A 20226-nucleotide genomic window follows, 5' to 3' on the forward strand; every position below is an offset into this window, starting at 1 on the left:
AGCAGGCTATACGCTACATCGGCAGGACAGAACGTCTGACTCTGGTAAGACAAGGGGCGGCGGTCTGTGTATATTTGTAAACAACAGCTGGTGCACAAAATCAAATACTAAGGAAGTCTCGAGGTTTTGCTCGCCTGAGGTAGAGTATCTTATGATAAGCTGTAGACCACACTATTTACCAAGAGAGTTTTCATCTATATTTTTCATAGCTGTCTATTTACCACCACAAACCAATGCTGGCATTAAGATTGCACTGAATGAGTTGTACAAGGCCATTAATCAACAGGAAAACGCTCATCCAGATGCAGCGCTCCTAGTAGCCGGGGACTTTAATGCAGGGAAACTTAAATCCGTTCTACCTAATTTCTACCAGCATGTTAAATGTGCAACCAGAGGGGAAAAAACTCTAGACCACCTTTACTCCACACACAGAGACGCATACAAAGCTCTCCCTCGCCCTCCATTTGGCAAATCTGACCATAACTCTATCCTCCTGATTCCTGCTTATAAGCAAAAACTGAAGCAGGAAGCACCAGTGATTTGGTTAATAAAAAAGTGGTCAGATGACGCAGATGCTAAGCTACAGGACTGTTTTGCTAGCACAGACTGGAACATGTTCCGGGATTCTTCAGACAGCATTGAGGAGTACACCACATCAGTCACTGGCTTCATCAATAAGTGCATCGATGATGTCGTCCCCACAGTGACCGTACGTACATACCCCAACCAGAAGCCATGGATTACAGGAAACATCCGCACTGAGCTAAAGGGTAGAGCTGCCGCTTTCAAGGAACGGGACTCTAACCCGGACGCTTATAAGAAATCCCGCTATGACCTCCGACGAACCATCAAACAGGCAAAGAGTCAATACAGGTCTAAGATTGAATCATACTACACTGGCTCTGACGCTCGTCGGATGTGGCAGGGCTTGAAAACTATTACAGACTACAAAGGGAAGCACAGCCGCGAGCTGCCCAGTGACACAAGCCTACCAGACGAGCTAAACCACTTCTATGCTCGCTTCGAGGCAAGCAACACTGAAGCATGCATGAGAGCACCAGCTGTTCCGGACGACTATGTGATCACGCTCTCCGTAGCCGATGTGAGTAAGACTTTTAAGCAGGTCAACATTCACAAGGCCGCAGGGCCAGACGGATTACCAGGACGTGTACTCCGAGCATGTGCTGACCAACTGGCAAGTGTCTTCACTGACATTTTCAACATGTCCCTGACTGAGTCTGTAATACCAACATGTTTCAAGCAGACCACCATAGTCCCCGTGCCCAAGAACTCTAAGATAACCTGCCTAAATGACTACCGACCCGTAGCACTGACGTCTGTAGCCATGAAGTGCTTTGAAAGACTGGTCATGGCTCACATCAACAGCATAATCCCAGAAACCCTAGACCCACTCCAATTTGCATACCGCCCCAACAGATCCACAGATGATGCAATCTCTATCGCACTCCACACTGCCCTTTCCCACCTGGACAAGAGGAACACCTACGTGAGAATGCTATTAATTGACTACAGCTCAGCATTCAACACCATAGTGCCCTCTAAGCTCATCACTAAGCTAAGGATCCTGGGACTAAACACCTCCCTCTGCAACTGGATCCTGGACTTCCTGACGGGCCGCCCCCAGGTGGTAAGGGTAGGTAACAACACATCTGCCACACTGATCCTCAACACGGGGGCCCCTCAGGGGTGCGTGCTCAGTCCCCTCCTGTACTCTCTGTTCACCCATGACTGCATGGCCAGGCACGACTCCAACACCATCATTAAGTTTGCCGACGACACAACAGTGGTAGGCCTGATCACCGACAACGATGAGACAGCCTATAGCGAGGAGGTCAGAGATCTGGCCGTGTGGTGCCAGGACAACAACCTCTCCCTCAACGTGACCAAGACAAAGGAGATGATTGTGGACTACAGGAAAAAAAAGAGGACTAAGCACGCCCCCATTCTCATCGACGGGGCTGTAGTGGAACAGGTTGAGAGCTTCAAGTTCCTTGGTGTCCACATCACCAACGAACTATCATGGTCCAAACACACCAAGACAGTCGTGAAGAGGGCACGACAAAGCCTATTCCCCCTCAGGAGACTAAAAAGATTTGGCATGGGTCCTCAGATCCTCAAAAAATTCTACAGCTGCACCATCGAGAGTATCCTGACTGGTTGCATCACCGCCTGGTATGGCAACTGCTTGGCCTCTGACCGCAAGGCACTACAGAGGGTTGTGCGTACGGCCCAGTACATCACTGGGGCAAAGCTCCCTGCCATCCAGGACCTCTATACCAAGCGGTGTCAGAGGAAGGCCCTCAAAATTGTCAAAGACTCCAGCCACCCTAGTCATAGACTGTTCTCTCTGCTACCGCACGGCAAGCGGTACCGGAGTGCCAAGTCTAGGTCCAAAAGACTTCTCAACAGCTTCTACCCCCAAGCCATAAGACTCCTGAACAGCTAATCATGGCTACCCGGACTATTTGCACTGCCCCCCCCACCCCATCCTTTTTACGCTGCTGCTACTCTGTTAAGTATTTATGCATAGTCACTTTAACTTTACCCACATGTACATATTACCTCAACTACCTCAACTAGCCGGTGCCCCCGCACATTGACTATGCAACGGTACCCCCCTGTATATATAGCCTCCCTACTGTCACTTTATTTTACTGTATATATAGCCTCCCTACTGTCACTTTATTTTACTTCTGCTCTTTTTTTCTCAACACTTTTTTGTTGTTGTTTTATTCTTACTTTTTTTGTTTAAAATAAATGCACTGTTGGTTAAGGGCTGTAAGTAAGCATTTCACTGTAATGTCTGCACCTGTTGTATTCGGCGCATGTGACCAATACAATTTGATTTGATTTGATTTGATTTGACTGTGGTTTTTCACCCAGTAGATAAGGGAGTTTATCAAAATTGGGTTTGTTTTCGAATTCTTTGTGGATCGCTGTAATCTGAGGGAAATATGTGTCTCTAATATGGTCATACATTTGGCAGGAGGTTAGCAAGTGCAGCTCAGTTTCCACCTCATTTTCTCATCTCTCTCTCTCTCACACAGTCTCTCTCTCACACAGTCTCTCCCTCTCTCTCTCTCTCTCTCTCTCTCTCTCTCTCTCACACACACACACACAGTCTCTCTCTCTCTCTCTCTCTCTCACAGTCTCTTTTTCTCTCTCTCACACGTTCTCTCACTCTCTCTTTCTCTCAATTTCAATTTCAATTTAAGGACTTTATTGGCATGGGAAATGTATGTTAACATTGACAAAGCAAGTGAAGTAGATAGTAAACAAAAGTGAAATAAACAATAAATATTAACAGTAAACATTACACTCAGAAGTTCCAAAAGAATAAAGACATTTCAAATGTCATATTATGTCTATATACAGTGTTGTAACGATGTGCACATAGCCTGTCTTCTCTTGAGAGCCAGGTCTGCCTTCGGTGGCCTTTCTCAATAGCAAGGCTATGCTCACTGAGTCTGTACATAGTCAAAGATGTCCTTAATTTTGGGTCAGTCACAGTGGTCAGGTATTCTGCCACTGTGTACTCTCTGTTTAGGGCCTAATAGCATTCTAGTTTGCTCTGTTTTTTTGTAAATTCCTTCCAATATGTCAAGTAATTATCTTTTTGTTTTCTCATGATTTGGTTGGGTCTAATCGTGTTGCTTTCTCTCTCTCTCTCTCTCTCTCTCTCTCTCTCTCTCTCTCTCTCTCTCTCTCTCTCTCTCTCTCTCTCTCTCTCTCTCTCTCTCTCTCTCTCTCTCTCTCTCTCTCAATTCAATTTAAGGGGCTTTATTGGCTTGGGAAACATATGTTTACATTGCCAAAGCAAGTTTGTGTTTGTGAACAGAGCCCCAGGACCAGCTTGCTTAGGGGACTCTTCTCCAGGTTCATCTCTCTGTAGGGGATGGCTTTCTCTCTCTCTGCTTACTCTGGACTGATCATTGTGGTGCCCGTACCTCTAATCGCTTGCTTGGTGTCGTAACTGAACATGATCAGCAACTGAGAGTTGCCCTGTGTTATTGAATCAATGCCAGGAATAGACTGACCGACAGCCTTCCAACTGTTCCCCCACACAGCAGGCTCTCACAGTCTCACTGCAGAATCCATCCTACGTTTGTCCAAACATTTCTAAGGTAATCTTTACGCATTCCTTCTGAATGGTTAAGTTCAGGGTTAAGGTTTGGGATAGGGTTCAAATAAAAAGTGCACCGTTAAGTTTAGGCATTAATTCTGAATGGTTAAGGTAAGGGTTAAAGGGTCAATCTGCAATTGCTTCATCCATTTTTTAACTTAGAAATTCATTAAATGTACCCACTGACTCTTGAAGAATATAACTTAAAAATGCCTCATGCGCTTAGATCAACTGTCGTACCCCATCAGAACCAGAAATATATGCTTGTTTCACTACAATGTTTGTAAACAAAGTAAATGTAAACAAACACTATTTAGCCTCAAAAGATGGTTAAAACAATCATTTTGGAAGTCATCTCCCGACATCCTGCTTACCTGGATGGACGTTGAATTTTGCAGTGAATCTTAAGCGACCTGGCTGCCACCACATCCCTCTAATATTCCCCTACAGCTGTACCTGTACCATGTCAGTGCATTCTTCAATGTAGACATCACATCCTGGTCATTGTTGTCAGTCATTGTAGACTCTTCAGGAGAACACTCACAAAAAAAAACTCCATCATTAGAGCATCACAGCAGAGGGACACACACACACACACACACACACACACACACACACACACACACACACACACACACACACACGGCCCGTAAAACACTCCTGCCTGTTTACTCTCCACACAGATGGGCCATTGGAATGTCTGCACCAGTGACATCAGCTATAGTCAGAAATACACATGCCGTGTGTGTGTGTGTGTGTGTGTGTGTGTGTGTGTGTGTGTGTGTGTGTTTGAGCTCTCAGGGTTATCGGTTGTGATTGGGAACACAGGCGAATGCACGCACATACACACTTGTGTGTGTGTTTGAGGACTATGTGTGTTTAATGTAGCTGTATTAGGGCTAACAGGCTGGCTAATGTAGTGTGTCTAATTGGTACTAAGTCCTCTGCATCACTTATACTGTTGCAGAGCTGTTCTTTATCTTGCTTTCTCTCCGCCCCTCTACCTCTCTCTTTCTCCCCTTCTCTCTTGCTCTGCCCCTCTCTCTCCTTTCCCTCTCTGCCCCTCTATCTCCCATCACTCTCTCTCCTCTCTATCTCTCTCAGTTATTTTACACTTAATTTCTCTCTCCTGCAGAGGGGAACTCAGTTGAGGAGACTCTCCTGCTGTAAGTTTCTCTCTCCTTCCCTGAGGAAAGGGCATCTCATAACCCCCCCCCCCCTCTCTCTCTCTCTCTCTCTCTCTCTCTCTCTCCTTCCTCTGTTTCTTTCTTTCTCTCTCTGCTCTCTCACTCAGTTTCTCTCTCTGCTCTCTCTTTCTCTCTCTCTCTCTCTTTTCACTTCCCCCATCCCGCTGACCTGCTTAATTACTTTTTTCAGGCTGGGAGGGGGAAAAGAGGGGTGTGTGTCTGTGCGTAAGTGCATACAGTATCTGTGCGTTTGTGTGTCTGTGTGTGCTCTGTAGAGCAGTGTTCAGCTGACTGCAGAAGCTCTACCTGGCAGTGTCAGCCAGTACGTCAGCACCAGGGGATGGAGGGAGGGAATGAAGGAAGAGAAAGGAAATAGAGGATCAGAGTGACTGCAGACAGGAGAGGAGCACACACACTGCTCACAAACACAGCACTTACACACACACACACACACTGCTCTCTCTCGTTCACACACACACACACACATACACACTGCTTTCTCTCGTTCAAACACACACACACACACACACATGCTGCTTTGCATGGCTGTGCTCGCACACACTCTATGGGAGTTGGGAAAGGAGCGTGTGTGTACTCTGTTTGAGATGGTGAGTTCTCCTATTCTCGTTTTGGGATGTGTGTGTGAGAGCAGTGTGTGAGCAGTGTGCGTGTGTGTGTGTGTGTGTGTGTGTGTGTCTTTGAGGACAGGGCTGAAGAGGGAAAAGTGTGTTTGGCAAAGTTTGTCCTCCGGCTGGCTATTTGGGATGTGGTATGACCCTCTCTCTGTGTATGTATAGTGTACAGTAATCTGTGTGTATATAGCATAGAGTACTCTGTGTATACAGTACTCTGTGTGTAAAATACAGTATTCTGTTCATATAGTATACAGAACTCTGTGTATATAGTATACAGTTATCTGTGTATATAGTATACAGTACTCTGTGTGTATATAGTATACAGTTCTCTGTGTATATAGTATACAGTACTCTGTGTATGTATATAGTATTCAGTACTCTGTGTGTTTGTATGCTCTGTGTGTGTGTAGAATGCACTCGCTTTTCCAAAGATTCTCTCTGTTCTACAAGATTAAGTATTGCTCTATGGTTATGCACTGCACTGTAACGGAGAGCTGTAATTTATAGTCATTTTAGGTATTATCAACAGTAAAAAACGTGTTGTATTTCGAATGGTACTGTAATTCCACCCCACAGAAGACAGTACTGTACCATATCTTTGGAGTGCCAAAAACCTTTTGACCACTAGTGGGTGCATGGAATTGTTGTTTCTGGGTCATTAACATATTTTGAGGCGTGCCTTGTAAGAGGCTATATTTGTTGCACCCGTGAGTGAGAATGCTGTACCAATTTAACTCCTATGTGGTTATAGTGCACCATCAATTTAAAATGTATAGGGAACAGATTGGAGTAACAGCTAGTTGTAAACCTGGTTGAGCATTTTGCCATGTCCTTTTGGTCGGTTTTGTCCTGTAGTCCCTGCCAGTTGAGAAGCCGTTGTTAAGGCCTCTAGAAGTGGAAGTGGTATAAAACACAATATATTCATAAAGATACTGTAAGGTGTAAACACTTTACCTGGAAGCCAACCTGCTTACACCTATCCCTTGTAATTACAGTAAAATACTGTGAAATACAAACACCTCTTATGGTATTGTCATTACACAGTACTTGCTTTGATACCGTATTTATACTACAGTAGGTGTACTGAATATATTACAAAATTGTATTTGCCTCCAAACTGGCTGTAAGATACTGTCAGATTCATGGTAACCCCTTTACAGTGTGTGTGATTGTGATGAGTGATAAAGATACTGATATGTGAGATTGATACCTTATAGATGATTATAGTGATCATTACTGTGATAAAGAGATGATGATGTTGATAGGAGTGTGATAGTGGGAATAATGTTGAGTGATGCTTATGATAGTGAAAAGGATTGAGATGATGAGTGATAATGACATTGAAGATCATGATAATGATAATGACTACTGTAGTTATCATGACTGTGATGATGACAGTGATGACATTGAGAAAAGCTAGTTTTCTCAGGTCACACACACACACACACAAAAACACCCTTCATGGCGGCAGGTGTGTTTGCTGGTATGTGAGGATGTTCTGTGATATTGTTTCCCCACCGTTTGACTAACTCCCCACCGCTCTCTCTCTCTCTCTCTCTCTCTCTCTCTCTCTCTCTCTCTCTCTCTCTCTCTCTCTCTCTCTCTCTCTCTCTCTCTCTCTCTGTCTCTGTCTCTGTCTCTGTCTCTGTCTCTGTCTCTGTCTCTCCCTCCCTCCCCCCTCCCAGTGAGCAGACCCCAGTGTAGAGACAGAAGATGCTTCCTGTGCTGATCTGTACCCTGGTCTCTCTGAGCTTAGCAGACAACTTTGACACAGCATACCCTGATCTGGAGCACTACAGAACCGTCTACGTTCAAGGTAGACACCAGTGTGTGTGTGTGACTTCCATCTGCATTGATAGTCTTACAACTGTCTCTGTTTCGTTTATGATACACAGTAGTGCTGGTCCATATGGACAAAATACATATCGCGATACATTCACCTGTTTTTGTGATAACGATAAATCGGACAAAAAGTAATATTGCGGTAAATGGAGCTATTTTGCTCGATAACAACAAATACTACAATAATAAAAAAGTTTCAATGGATAGTTACTTTACATTAGCGGCAGGGCTCTAGACACGTTTTTCCAGTGCCTAGTAAGACAACTGAGATGGTAGCCTATGATTTAAAAAAATAAGCTATTTCATCCCAGATATCTAGGAAATGCTTTAATGATATTTTGATGTGCAACTTGTCAAAATAGGATACAATATTTTTGCTAGATAGCCATGTAGGCTAATTGATTAATCTACACTGAACAAAATATAAAAACACAACATATAAAGTGTTGGTCCTATGTAATAAATAAAAGGCCACTCTAAAATGTGTCACACAACACAATGCCACATATGTCCACCAGAGCTGTTGCCAGAGAATTGAAAGTTAATTTCTCTACCATAAGCCACCTCCAACCTTGTTTTAGATAATTTGGCAGTACGTCCAACCAGCCTCACAACCACAGACCACATAAATGGCGTTGTGTGGGCGAGCGGTTTGCTGATGTCAACGTTGTGAACAGAGTGCCCCATGGTGGCAGTAGGGTTATGGTATGGGCAGGCATAAGCTACGGACAATGAACACAATTGCATTTTATCAATGGCAATTTGAATGCACAGAGATACTGTGATGAGATCCTGAGACCGATTGTCGTGCCATGAATCTGCCGCCATCACCTCATGTAATAGCATACTCACCAGACATGTCACCCATTGAGCATGTTTAGGATGCTCTGAATCGACGTGTACGACAACGTGTTCGAGTTCTCGTCAATATCCAGCAACTTTGCACATCCATTTAAGAGGAGTGGGACAACATTCCACAGGCCACAATCAATGCTCTGCATGAGGCAAATGGTGGTCACACCAGATACTGACTGGTTTTCTGATCCACGCCCCTACCTCTTTTTTAAAGGTATCTGCAACCAGCAGACGCATATCTGTATTCCCAGTCGTGAAATCCATAGATTAGTGCCTAATTAATTTATTTCAATTGACTGATTTCCTCATATGAACTAACTCAGTAAAATCTTTGAAATTGTTACATGTTGCATTTATATTTTTGTTCAGTATATCAGTAATTGTAGGCTAATGTCCTACAAAAGCATTACAGCACTAGGCCTAGCCCACTGGGCACACACTGGTTGAATCAACGTTGTTTCTACGTCATTTCAATTCAATTACGTTGAACCAACGTGGATAGATGTTGAATTGACGTCTGTGCCCAGTGGGAGGCTACTTGATGTAGGTCTATTCTCTGCACATGGCGTGCTCAGCTCGGCTCCGTGGGCGCATTAAAACCATACTAACTACAGCCTGCTCCAGTTGTACAGTGGAGCCATGCCATGTACTCAATATTAAGAGGGGAGAAATAAATGATATACTCACAGAAAGCTGTGACTCTCCTCTCTGTAACTAAAACAACAGTAGTTGCTTTGAAAGCTGTTTTTGTCCCGTAATAGTATTTTGATTAACAGCACATGCATGCTTGTCCTTCTCAGAATCTCACCCTCTTCCGTGTGCACAGTGGGGAGAGGGAGTGAGAGCCAGCAGATGACAGTGAAACAGGGACTTTCATAGCATTTTCATAGATACTTTCATAGCAGGAATCAACATAATGCATGGCTATTACTGTTGATCAAATAATGGTTTTAGAACTATCTACAGGAACGTTGGTTAGCAAAATCAACATTTTCCAAAGTCAGCAAAATGCTTCAGTAAGAGGAAGGCAATGTCGGTGTCTGTAATTTTCGGTTTATCGTCCCAGCTCTAATACATACTCCTGAAATATTGCCTGTAGTTTCGTAGTATCATCTTGTCTCTCTATGTGTGTGTGTTTATCCTCATGCACTGCAACTGTTGAATGAAAAACATTGGGCAATTATGTGGGGTCTTGTTTGCTCTGCGTGATAACCTATCAACTATCTCTCTTTATTGGGGCTGTAGAGGCAGATTGCAGGGCAGATATGTCACTGTTGGTGTCATGTTTAAAACCAGGTGCTGTGACTGTGTATTGGCTACTGTACTGTCTTTGGAGTGACAATATATAGTCTGTTTTACCTCATACAGTACTGTGGTAGTGTGTGGTACCAGCAGTGGTATGTATGAAGCAGCTCTCCAGCTAAAGCAGTACTGTACTGTGTGTGCGGTAAGCAGTTCTGTGTGTGTGGTAAGCAGTTCTGTTCAACTATTGTGGAGAAATTAGCTTCAGCATCGATCGTAGTTTCAGGAGGCAGATTCACTGACTTGGCTGGAGGGAGGAATTGTTAACTCACTCAGACCTAGGATCAATGTGCTATTGAGAACGATTGGCTTTGAACCTGGGTCTCCTACATGCTTCAAGACTTTGTTAGTCTGCTGAACTAAAGCAAGGCAATACCCCGGGGAGCTAATGTATGTCTTCAAGTCTCAGAAAAGGTTACTCAACAGACAGACTGTGGTTCAATAATCCACGTTACTTACACCATCAGCCAGTATAGCATGGATTATGTGTTCCAATCAAATAGAACCACCACAGAGAGTGTTATTCGCTTTGTGTAGATGAGGTGAGACCCTGGGATGCTCAGACAGTCTTGTCCTGTCCAAATGCTGCGTATTGTGAGGAAAGACAGCTTGTAATGCAGGTTAAGGCTGCGGGCTGCGGGCTGTGGGTTGGAGAATGTCCGAGGTCTGAGGGTCATACTACAGAGGAACACACAGCAGGGGCTTTAAACTTCCCCTTCTAACAGCAGCTGGAAATCTGGAACGTCTTCATGTTCTGGAGACAGGAGAGACGAGAGTCACTTCTTATATTGATTGTGTGTGCCACATTGAGGCCCAAATGAACGTCCTCTGGTGGTCAATTACATTTAAGTAGAAACCAATAATTGTTTTTGCAAAAGTGAGAGTTGTTCCTGGTGGGTGATTGAAAGGGAAGTCAAGCTTGTCACACACAGTAAGACTACAGGGCGTAAATGTACCAGTAAGACTTTGTGTACCCAACGACGCTGCCAGTGGTGACATCACCGAGCAGGTTGGCTGAGGATACTCCATTGTTTACATAGTGCCTCTAGATATATTAGACTTATCAATTTGCTCCACACCAGGAAGAGAGGATTAGGTAAACATCAAACACATGATGAGCTAATGGAGGACTACACAGTCACGCTGGATTAGAAGAAAACCCTGGAACCAGAGTCTGTTTTAAAGTAGGAAAGGGTGGGTGTTCATAAACTTTCTGAATATTAATGGCTCTATTCAATCCGTATCGCGGAAGGTTAGTGTTACAGCGTGATTGACATTTAAAGGCAATGTTCCCACGTTTGCAGAGATTGCATTCACGGTAAACACTGATCAATCGGAAATGACCTTTACATTTCTATCGCGTAATCTGTAACGCTTCAGCGATACAGGTTGAATAGAGCCCTAAAAGTGACTTTGATACCTGGTAGCAATTTAGTTGAAAACAAATTAGTGTGTGGTTGGGTGTGAATGTGTTTGAAGTATACTTTAAATACATGTTAATGATACCTGGAGTAATTGTATTATGCGTGACTGGCAGTAGTTCATATTATTACTATATCTATAGACATCATAATAAACCAATCATTCTCTCATAGACAGGCCAGATGTTTGGAACCTGATATTGACTACAGATTTTCCTAATACACCGGTCACTGTCAATACATCAACATTTAACAACAAGCTACATTACAAATGTTTAAACAATTACAATGCAGAACTCTTTGTAAAAACAAGCTGCACAATAACACAATGTTAAAAAAGTTACATCATCACCGTGTTTGTGACAGGGTTGCACAACTGAGCTCATGTGCTTCGGAAAAACAGGGATGGGAACTATTTAGCTATTGAGCAAGCATCTGCTTCCATGCCCAGTTCTTGCTAATCAGTTTCATATGGGATAATGTGATAACAGGTTAAATACCATTCAGAGAAAATAAACCAGCCAATTTGTTGATTAGATACAAAGAACAAAACAATGGGTTAGTGTTGTTGTTGCTGAGCTAGTGAGAGAGGGAGACATACTGTAGAGCAAGGGAAATAGGTAGAGAGAACCACCCCTCGATTACTAATGGTATAACCCACCCCTCTATTTCAGAGAATGGCTCTCGGCTCTCTGTGGTGACGGAGCAGTCCAAGGTGGTGTCGAGGCGGGGGGGAAACACCACCCTGCCCTGTAAGTTCCACAGAGATGCGTCACTGCCCACCAACCCCAAACTGAGGATCAAATGGACCAAGCTGACCTCAGACTACCTCAAAGAGGTGGGTTTCTACTAGAACCAATGTCATAAAATAGACCAGGGTACTACTCGAATCAAACCTCGTTTTCCATCCACATAATGCAGGACTTTTGGTCAGAGTCAGATAATGTACAGGTCTGGTCAAAAGTATTGCACTATGGGGGATAGTCCATGTCATAAAAGAGTCCAGGAAGTATCCATTGGAGCCAACTGATGACATCAATTACAAATCCTTCTTCGTGTTGTTCTAGGTGGATGTGTTCGTTGCCATGGGTTTCCACAAGCGGAGTTACGGACGTTTCCATGGACGCGTCTACCTACAGGACTCGGCTCCTACCGATGCGTCGCTGGTCATCACAGAGCTCACACTGGAGGATTATGGGAGATATAAGTGTGAGGTCATCGACGGGCTGGATGACGGAACGGGCGTGGTGTCTCTGGACCTGCAAGGTAACACACACATGCATGCATGCTCGTAGACACACATACACACACACACTGAAAGTATGTCCTCACACAGTTAGCATTTAATATGCACTCAGTGTGCCTTCCGATCACTTTTGAGATATGGAAATGTCTGACTAACTTTTTGGGAGAACCATTATTTTAAGTGACTGGGCTGTGGTAAAGTGACTGTGTCCTGTTGATAAAGTCTATTTACTGTGGAAACTCTGTAGCAGCCTGTCCTTGTCTAGCTGTCCCAGGGTTCTGGCTATATATTACCACGAGCTGAGACTACCCATGAGGACTGTCAGGGGACACATACGCACGTGCACAAACACACACAGGCATGCGCATGCACGTGCACACACAAGCACGCTCATGCACAAGCATGTACGCACACGCACACACACACACACACACACACACACACACACACACACACACACACACACACACACACACAGTCAGGCCAGAGTAATGGAGTTCATCAATTAGATTTCCATTCCTGGCTTTCCTCCATGGAACAGGGTATAACTCCATACATCACCCAGCCAGACCTGCTCCATTAAATATGAGAATGATCAACCATTGGCAATCTAAAACCTGGAGCTACAGACCTACAGCCACCACCCACTAACACAACACTGGAACAGAAATAGTAGGATTTTATATAAGGTAATGGGGTTTAGCTATTACAGTTTGTCTTTTTACAACTCATGTTTTGTTTAAAGAGAGATTAAGTGAGGACATAAAATCCAAAGCAAATTGATGTTTTATTTATTGCTGTTGGGATGTTGACTTTCTCCTCTCTCTTCCCTCTCTCTCTCTCTCCCCTCTCTTCTGCCCTCTCTCTCTTTCCCCTCTCCTCTCTCTTCCCTCTCTCCCCTCTCTCTGCCCTCTCTCTCTTTCCCTTCTCCTCTCTCTTCCCTCTCTCTCTCTCCCCCCTCTCTTCTGCCCTCTCTCTCTCTTTCCCCTCTCTTCTCTCTTCCCTCTCTCTCTCTCTCCCCTCTCTTCTGCCCTCTCTCTCTTTCCCCTCTCTTCCCTCTCTCTCTCTCTGCCCTCTCTCTCTTTCCCCTCTCCTCTCTCTTCCCCATCTCCCGCCTTCTCCCTCTCTACTCCTCTCTCCCCTCCCAGGTATTGTCTACCCCTACTTCCCTCGGTTGGGTCGTTACAACCTGAACTTCTTCGACGCTGAGCGAGCGTGTCGCGATCAGGACTCCATCGTGGCGTCGTTTGACCAGCTGTATGAGGCGTGGCGTGGGGGTTTGGACTGGTGCAACGCAGGGTGGCTGAGTGATGGATCCGTCCAGTATCCCATCACCACCCCCAGGGAACCCTGTGGGGGCAAGAACACTGTCCCGGGGATCCGCAACTACGGCTTCGGAGACAAGGAGAAGAACAGATATGACGTGTTCTGTTTTACCTCCAACTACAAAGGTGAGAGGGGGGAGGGGAGTGTGTGTGTGTGTGTGGTGAGGGGGGTTGAATGTGTGTGTGTGTGTATCTAACCCTCTCCCTCTCTCCCTATCTCAGGGCGGTTGTACTACCTGATCCACCCCTCCAAGCTGACGTATGACGAGGCTGTGCGTGCGTGTCAGAAGGATGGTGCTCAGATTGCCAAGGTGGGCCAGATGTACGCCGCCTGGAAGCTATTGGGCTACGACCGCTGTGACGCCGGCTGGTTGGCTGATGGGAGCGTGCGTTACCCTATCACCCGCCCCCGCAGGCGCTGCAGCCCAGCGGAAGCTGCTGTGAGGTTCAACGGTTACCCCAACAAGAAACAGAAGCTGTATGGAGTCTACTGCCTCAAAGGCCACAACTGAGAACCCAATACACTCACACACACACTAGAGAACCTATTACATTTACAGAGAGAAGGAGGGAGAGGGGGATGGGGGAGAGGAGATAGGAGATAGGAGAGAGGGAGGTCATGTGGAGGAAGTAAGTGGTATGAAAAAAACATTAAAACTGTGATGTTTTCTTTTTAGATACTGTAAAACACGGGGTGTGAGACAAAATCCATGCTTTTATGTAATCTGGGACCTGTAATTATACGGGGATAGTTTACGCATATTTAAGGTTCATGTTATTTAATCTGTTGTTTCTATGCAGGAACAGAAAGGGAAGATGGATTTGGGGGAGGGAGGAGGGAGGGAGGGGGTGAGGGAGGAGGGAGGGAGGGAGGGGAGGAGGGGGGAGGGAGGGAGGGAGGGAGGGGAGGAAGTGGAGATAATGATGATGGATTAGTCATGCCATAGCCTGAAGGACATGCTTGGACTGAGAACAACCCAGTACAACTTCTGATAATTGGACTGATACCTTTGGGCACTTACCTTTTCTGTTCAATTAAACCTAGGACAACAAAAGAGCAACACTAAACGCAAAGATGGTGTAGATCAAGCAGCACTCCATCACTCACCTTACACAGGCTTGAGGTGTGTTTTGGGTCATTGTCCTGTTCAAAAACAAATGATAGTCCTACTAAGCGCAAACCAGATGGGATGGCATATTGCTGCAGAATGCTTTGGTAGCCATGCTGGTAAAGTGTGCCTTGAATTCTAAATAAATCACTGACACCGTCACGAGCAAAGCACCCCCAAACCATCCTTCCATGCTTCACGGTGGGAACCACACATGCAGAGATCATCCGTTCACCTACTCTGCGTCTCACGAAGACACAGCGGTTGGAACCAAAAATCTCAAATTTGGACTCATCAGACCAAATAACAGATTTCTACCGGTCTAATGTCCAATGCTCGTGTTTCTTGGCCCAAGCAAGTCTCTTCTTCTTATTGGTGTCCTTTAGTAGTGGTTTCTCAAAGCAGCAATTCAACCATGAAGGCCTGATTCACGCAGTCTCCTCTGAACAGTTGATGTTGAGATGTGTCTGTTACTTAAACTCTGTGAAGCATTTATTTGGGCTGCAGTCTGAGATACAGTTAACTCTAATGAACTTATCCTCTGCAGCAGAGGTAACTCTGGGTCTTCCTTTCCTGTGGCAGTCCTCATGAGAGCCAGTTTCATCATAGCGCTTGATGGTTTTTGCGACTGTACTTGAAGAAACGTTCAAAGTTCTTGAAATGTTCCGTATTGACTGACCTTCATGTCTTCAAGTAATGATGGACTGTTGTTTCTCTTTGCTTATTTGAGTTGTTCTTGACATAATATGGACTTGGTCTTTTACCAAATAGGGCTATCTTCTGTATTCCCCCCTACCTTGTCACAACACAACTGATTGGCTCAAACACATTAAGAAGGAAAGAAATTCAACAAATGAACTTTTAAGAAGGCACACCTGTTAATTGAAATGCATTCCAGTTGACTACCCCATGAAGCTGGTTGAGAGAATGCCAAGAGTGTGCAAAGCTGTCATCAAGGCAAAGGGTGGATATTTTGAAGAATCTAAAAAAACTAATCAAAATTTATTTTTTATAACACTTTTTTGGTTGCTACATGATTCCATATGTGTTATTTCATTGTTTTGATGTCTTCACTATTATTCGACAGTAGGTGTGTCTAAACTTTTCACTGGTACTGTATATATATTACTTGTTTCCCTTGCCAGCAAAGCACAGTGATGAACCATTTTGAACCATGAATCATGAGCCACAACAGTGATGATGATGATGAACCCGAGAGAGCTTGTCAGGGAATGTTACAAATCTGTCAGAAAACATCAGCAATGCTTCTCTTCATCTGTAGTCACCTGTCCCTTGTGAACCTTTACTGACAAAACCCTTTTGTCTGGTACAGGAACTGTCCATTACTTATTTTAAGAATAAACCATGTAATGGATCAATTCTTCAAAAGTTGAAGAAAAAAACTAGAACCAGGCAATTCTTTCATCCCTGTACAGTTTTGTGTACATACAACATTACTCAGTCGCAGTATTGTTTGTAACTATATTAGGAACTTTTTAGACCTAATGTCAAGAGGAAAATAAATCAAATAATTACACTTAACCTTGCTTTTTATTGTCTCATGAAAACAACCAAAATACCTGGACTTGCAACTATGTGTGTATATCATTGCTGAGTGATGTAGGAATAGGGGATATAGTAGGAGCCCTAGGGTAGGGGATATAGTGGGATGATAGGGGTAGAGGATATAGTAAGAGGATAGGGGTAGGGGATATAGTGGGATGATAGGGGTAGGGGATATAGTGGGATGATAGGGGTAGAGGATATAGTAAGAGGATAGGGGTAGGGGATATAGTGGGATGATAGGGGTAGGGGATATAGTGGGATGATAGGGGTAGAGGATATAGTAAGAGGATAAGGGTAGGGGATATAGTAGGAGGATAGGGGTAGGGGATATAGTGGGATGATAGGGGTAGGGGATATAGTAAGAGGGTAGGGGATATAGTGGGATGATAGGTGTAGAGGATATAGTAAGAGGATAAGGGTAGGGGATATAGTAGGAGGATAGGTGTAGGGGATATAGTAGGAGGATAGGGGTAGAGGATATAGTAGGAGGATAGGGGTAGGGGATATAGTTAGAGGATAGGTGTAGGGTATATAGTAGGAGCCCTAGGGTAGGGGATATAGTAGGAGGATGGGTGTAGGGGATATAGTAGGAGGATAGGGGTAGGGGATATAGTAGGAGGATAGGGGTAGGAGGATAGGGATAGGGGATATAGTAGGAGGATAGGGGTAGGGGATATAGTAGGAGGATAGATGTAGGGGTTATAGTAGGAGGATAGGGGTAGGGGATATAGTAGGAGGATAGGGGTAGGGGATATAGTAGTAGGATAGGGGTAGGGGATATAGTAGGAGGATTGGTGTAGGGGATATAGTAGGAGCCCTAGGGTAGGGGATATAGTAGGAGGATAGGTGTAGGGGATACAGTAGGAGGATAGGGGTAGGGGTTATAGTAGGAGGATAGGTGTAGGAGGATAGGTGTAGGGGATATAATAGGAGGATAGGGGTAGGGGATATAGTAGGATGATAGGTGTAGGGGATATAGTAGGAGCCCTAGGGTAGGGGATATAGTAGGAGGATAGGGGTAGGGGATATAGTAGGATAGGTGTAGGGATATAGTAAGAGGATAGGGGTAGGGGATATAGTAGGAGGATAGGTGTAGGAGGATAGGGGTAGGGGATATAGTAGGAGGATAGGTGTAGGGGATATAGTAGGATAGGTGTAGGCATATAGTAAGAGGATAGGGGTAGGGGATATAGTAGGAGGATAGGTGTAGGAGGATAGGGGTAGGAGGATAGGGGTAGGGGATATACTAGGAGGATAGGGGTAGGGATATAGTAAGAGGATAGGGGTAGGAGATATAGTAGGAGGATAGGTGTAGGAGGATAGGGGAAGGGGATATAGTAGGAGGATAGCGGTACACACACACATGCCCTCAGTAATGTAGGTCTTTCCAAAGAGTGGGGACATTTGCATAAAGTGTTTTCCTGCCAATTTTATTAATTACAGAAGTACACGTCTTTTCAAGGTATTCCTGTTCTGTTCGTTGATGTTGTAACCGAAAAATGTCTGTCAAAGCAGCAGATTATTTTAGGAGCTGGATGACGTCATGAGGGTGAGACTTTGTTTTACTGGTGACGGTTCATATTTTCATGCTGGTTTCCAGAGCAGAGTGCTATTTTCGGATCCCCCACCCAGCCTTTAGCTGTTGCCTGAACACACAGCAGGGCTGGACTGACAGACAGACAGGAAAGATAGACTCATTCACTCACTTCAATCATTTCATTCATTCATTTGTTCATTCACTGTGTGAGAGTATATGCCATGACTCTTTACGCCATTAGACATTGGAATGCATCCCCACTTTCTAAAATAAAGTAAAGTGGCTCCCTCTGTTGGTAGTCAATACTTATTGCAGGTAACGACAATATTTGTATAATATTTCAATAAACTCAATTGCATGTAATGAATAATCTTCTGCATTGAGGTATGAAGCGTGAGAATATTGATACACATGGATAACATCTGTTATCATATTTTTATTGCACAGACAGCAGAAGTTGAGATGGAGCCGAGAATGGTGTATAGGTACATTATTAGTGAGTCTTTGGCGACATACACAACAGAAACATGAACATAAAAACAGACAAAGTATTCTCTGATAAATCACATTCCCTCTGCCTCCTCCGATACAGTATCCCCATCACTCTCTGGGTTGAAACACACATGGATGATAAAACACATACATGAAGAGCAAACAGAATGGATGAAAGCAGTAAACAAAGAAGACAAATGCAGCAGAATCCTCTCACTGAGGAACAGAGATACTAGCCTATAAACGTTCAATACCGTGTCCTCTTTGTGCTGTTGTTCATGCTTAATCAGGACCAATTGATTTATACAGATATTTTACAGATGATAGCAACAGGATATACTGAAAAAGTATTTGAACTACTCTTTTTTTGGACCAATATTATGCCTTACGGAAAAAGGAATAATTTGTATTTCTAAAAGGTCATAGTTCAAGTGTCTTTGAGGTCGTGTTCCTCTTCTCAGACGTGCCTGGATAGGTATTTTACGTATCAGCTAACAACATATGTTATAGCAATCTGGTGCCTGACGGCACAGTTGATGATCTGGCACGCAACCATTGGTTGATGCATGCAACGTCTGAGTAGGGGAACACGACCTGCATGTTTCTCATAGTTGGTTCTTTTGAGAGCAGTTTGGCGTGATTCTCAGGTACAGGTCAACCCCCTGCACAGCGTGGTAACAGCTCAGATATCTGGATTGTATAACTTTACTAAACAGGTGTAATATATGCAATAAATTAAACAGATATGTCTTCATATATAACTTTATCCTCTATCTTATGAGTCAGGTCCCTAGCCACAGCACATGCCCACCCACATACCTGACATTCATTCTACTCTATATTTTCCTCTTTATCATTGTATGTATAAAAATGGTTAAACATTTTAAAAAACACTCCCTTTTAAAACCATTGTCTTTACGATGAAGGTATTACTGATGTTTTTGAATACACTGGAGAGCCACTGCGGGAGGTGACTGCTTTCACTTCATAGAGTGTGATAAATGTGTGGCATTTTTCTTTTGTTTTTTTTACATAAAATGAATTCATATGACATACTGCCTGTATGTACAATATTGAATCAATTCTACACTGAGTACACACAACATTAAGAACACCTGCTCTTTCCATGACATAGACTGACCAGGTGAATCCAGGTGAAAGCTATGATGCCTTATTGATGTCACCTGTTAAATCCACTTCAAGCAGTGTAGATGAAGGGGAGGAGAGAGGTTAAAGAATGATTTTTAAGCCTTGAGACAATTGAGACATGGATTGTGCATGTATGCCATTCAGAGGATGAATGGACAAGACAAAAGATTTAAGTGCCTTTGAACGGGGTATGGTAGTAGGTGCCAGAACTGCAAAGCTGCTGGGTTTTTCACACTCAACAGTTTCCCGTGTGTATCAAGAATGGTCCACCACCCAAAGGACATCCAGCCAACTTGACACAACTGTGGGAAGCATTGGAGTCAACATAAGCCAGCATCCGTGTGGAACGCTTTCAACACCTTGTAGAGTCCATACCCTGACGAATTGAGGCTGTTCTGAAGGGGGTGGGGGTTATA

At 44.1% G+C, this 20226-nt stretch overlaps 1 protein-coding gene across 1 annotated transcript; it reads left to right on the forward strand.

Annotated features, from left to right (window-relative positions):
* Nucleotides 1-7679: 7679 nt before the first annotated feature.
* Nucleotides 7680-14767, forward strand: LOC311117098 (hyaluronan and proteoglycan link protein 1-like; the record flags this gene model as incomplete). The annotated part of the gene is made up of 5 exons (XM_084192086.1): nucleotides 7680-7782; nucleotides 12061-12224; nucleotides 12454-12652; nucleotides 13781-14083; nucleotides 14180-14767. The coding sequence occupies 5 exons, from the start codon at nucleotides 7680-7682 to the stop codon at nucleotides 14467-14469; spliced, it is 1059 nt and encodes a 352-aa protein (XP_084048212.1). The 3' UTR covers nucleotides 14470-14767.
* Between the last annotated feature and the right edge of the window lie 5459 nt (nucleotides 14768-20226).

The sequence above is a fragment of the Coregonus lavaretus genome (genome assembly GCF_964263955.1).
Source record: "Coregonus lavaretus genome assembly, contig: HAP1_SCAFFOLD_401, whole genome shotgun sequence".
Lineage (NCBI taxonomy): Eukaryota > Metazoa > Chordata > Actinopteri > Salmoniformes > Salmonidae > Coregonus > Coregonus lavaretus.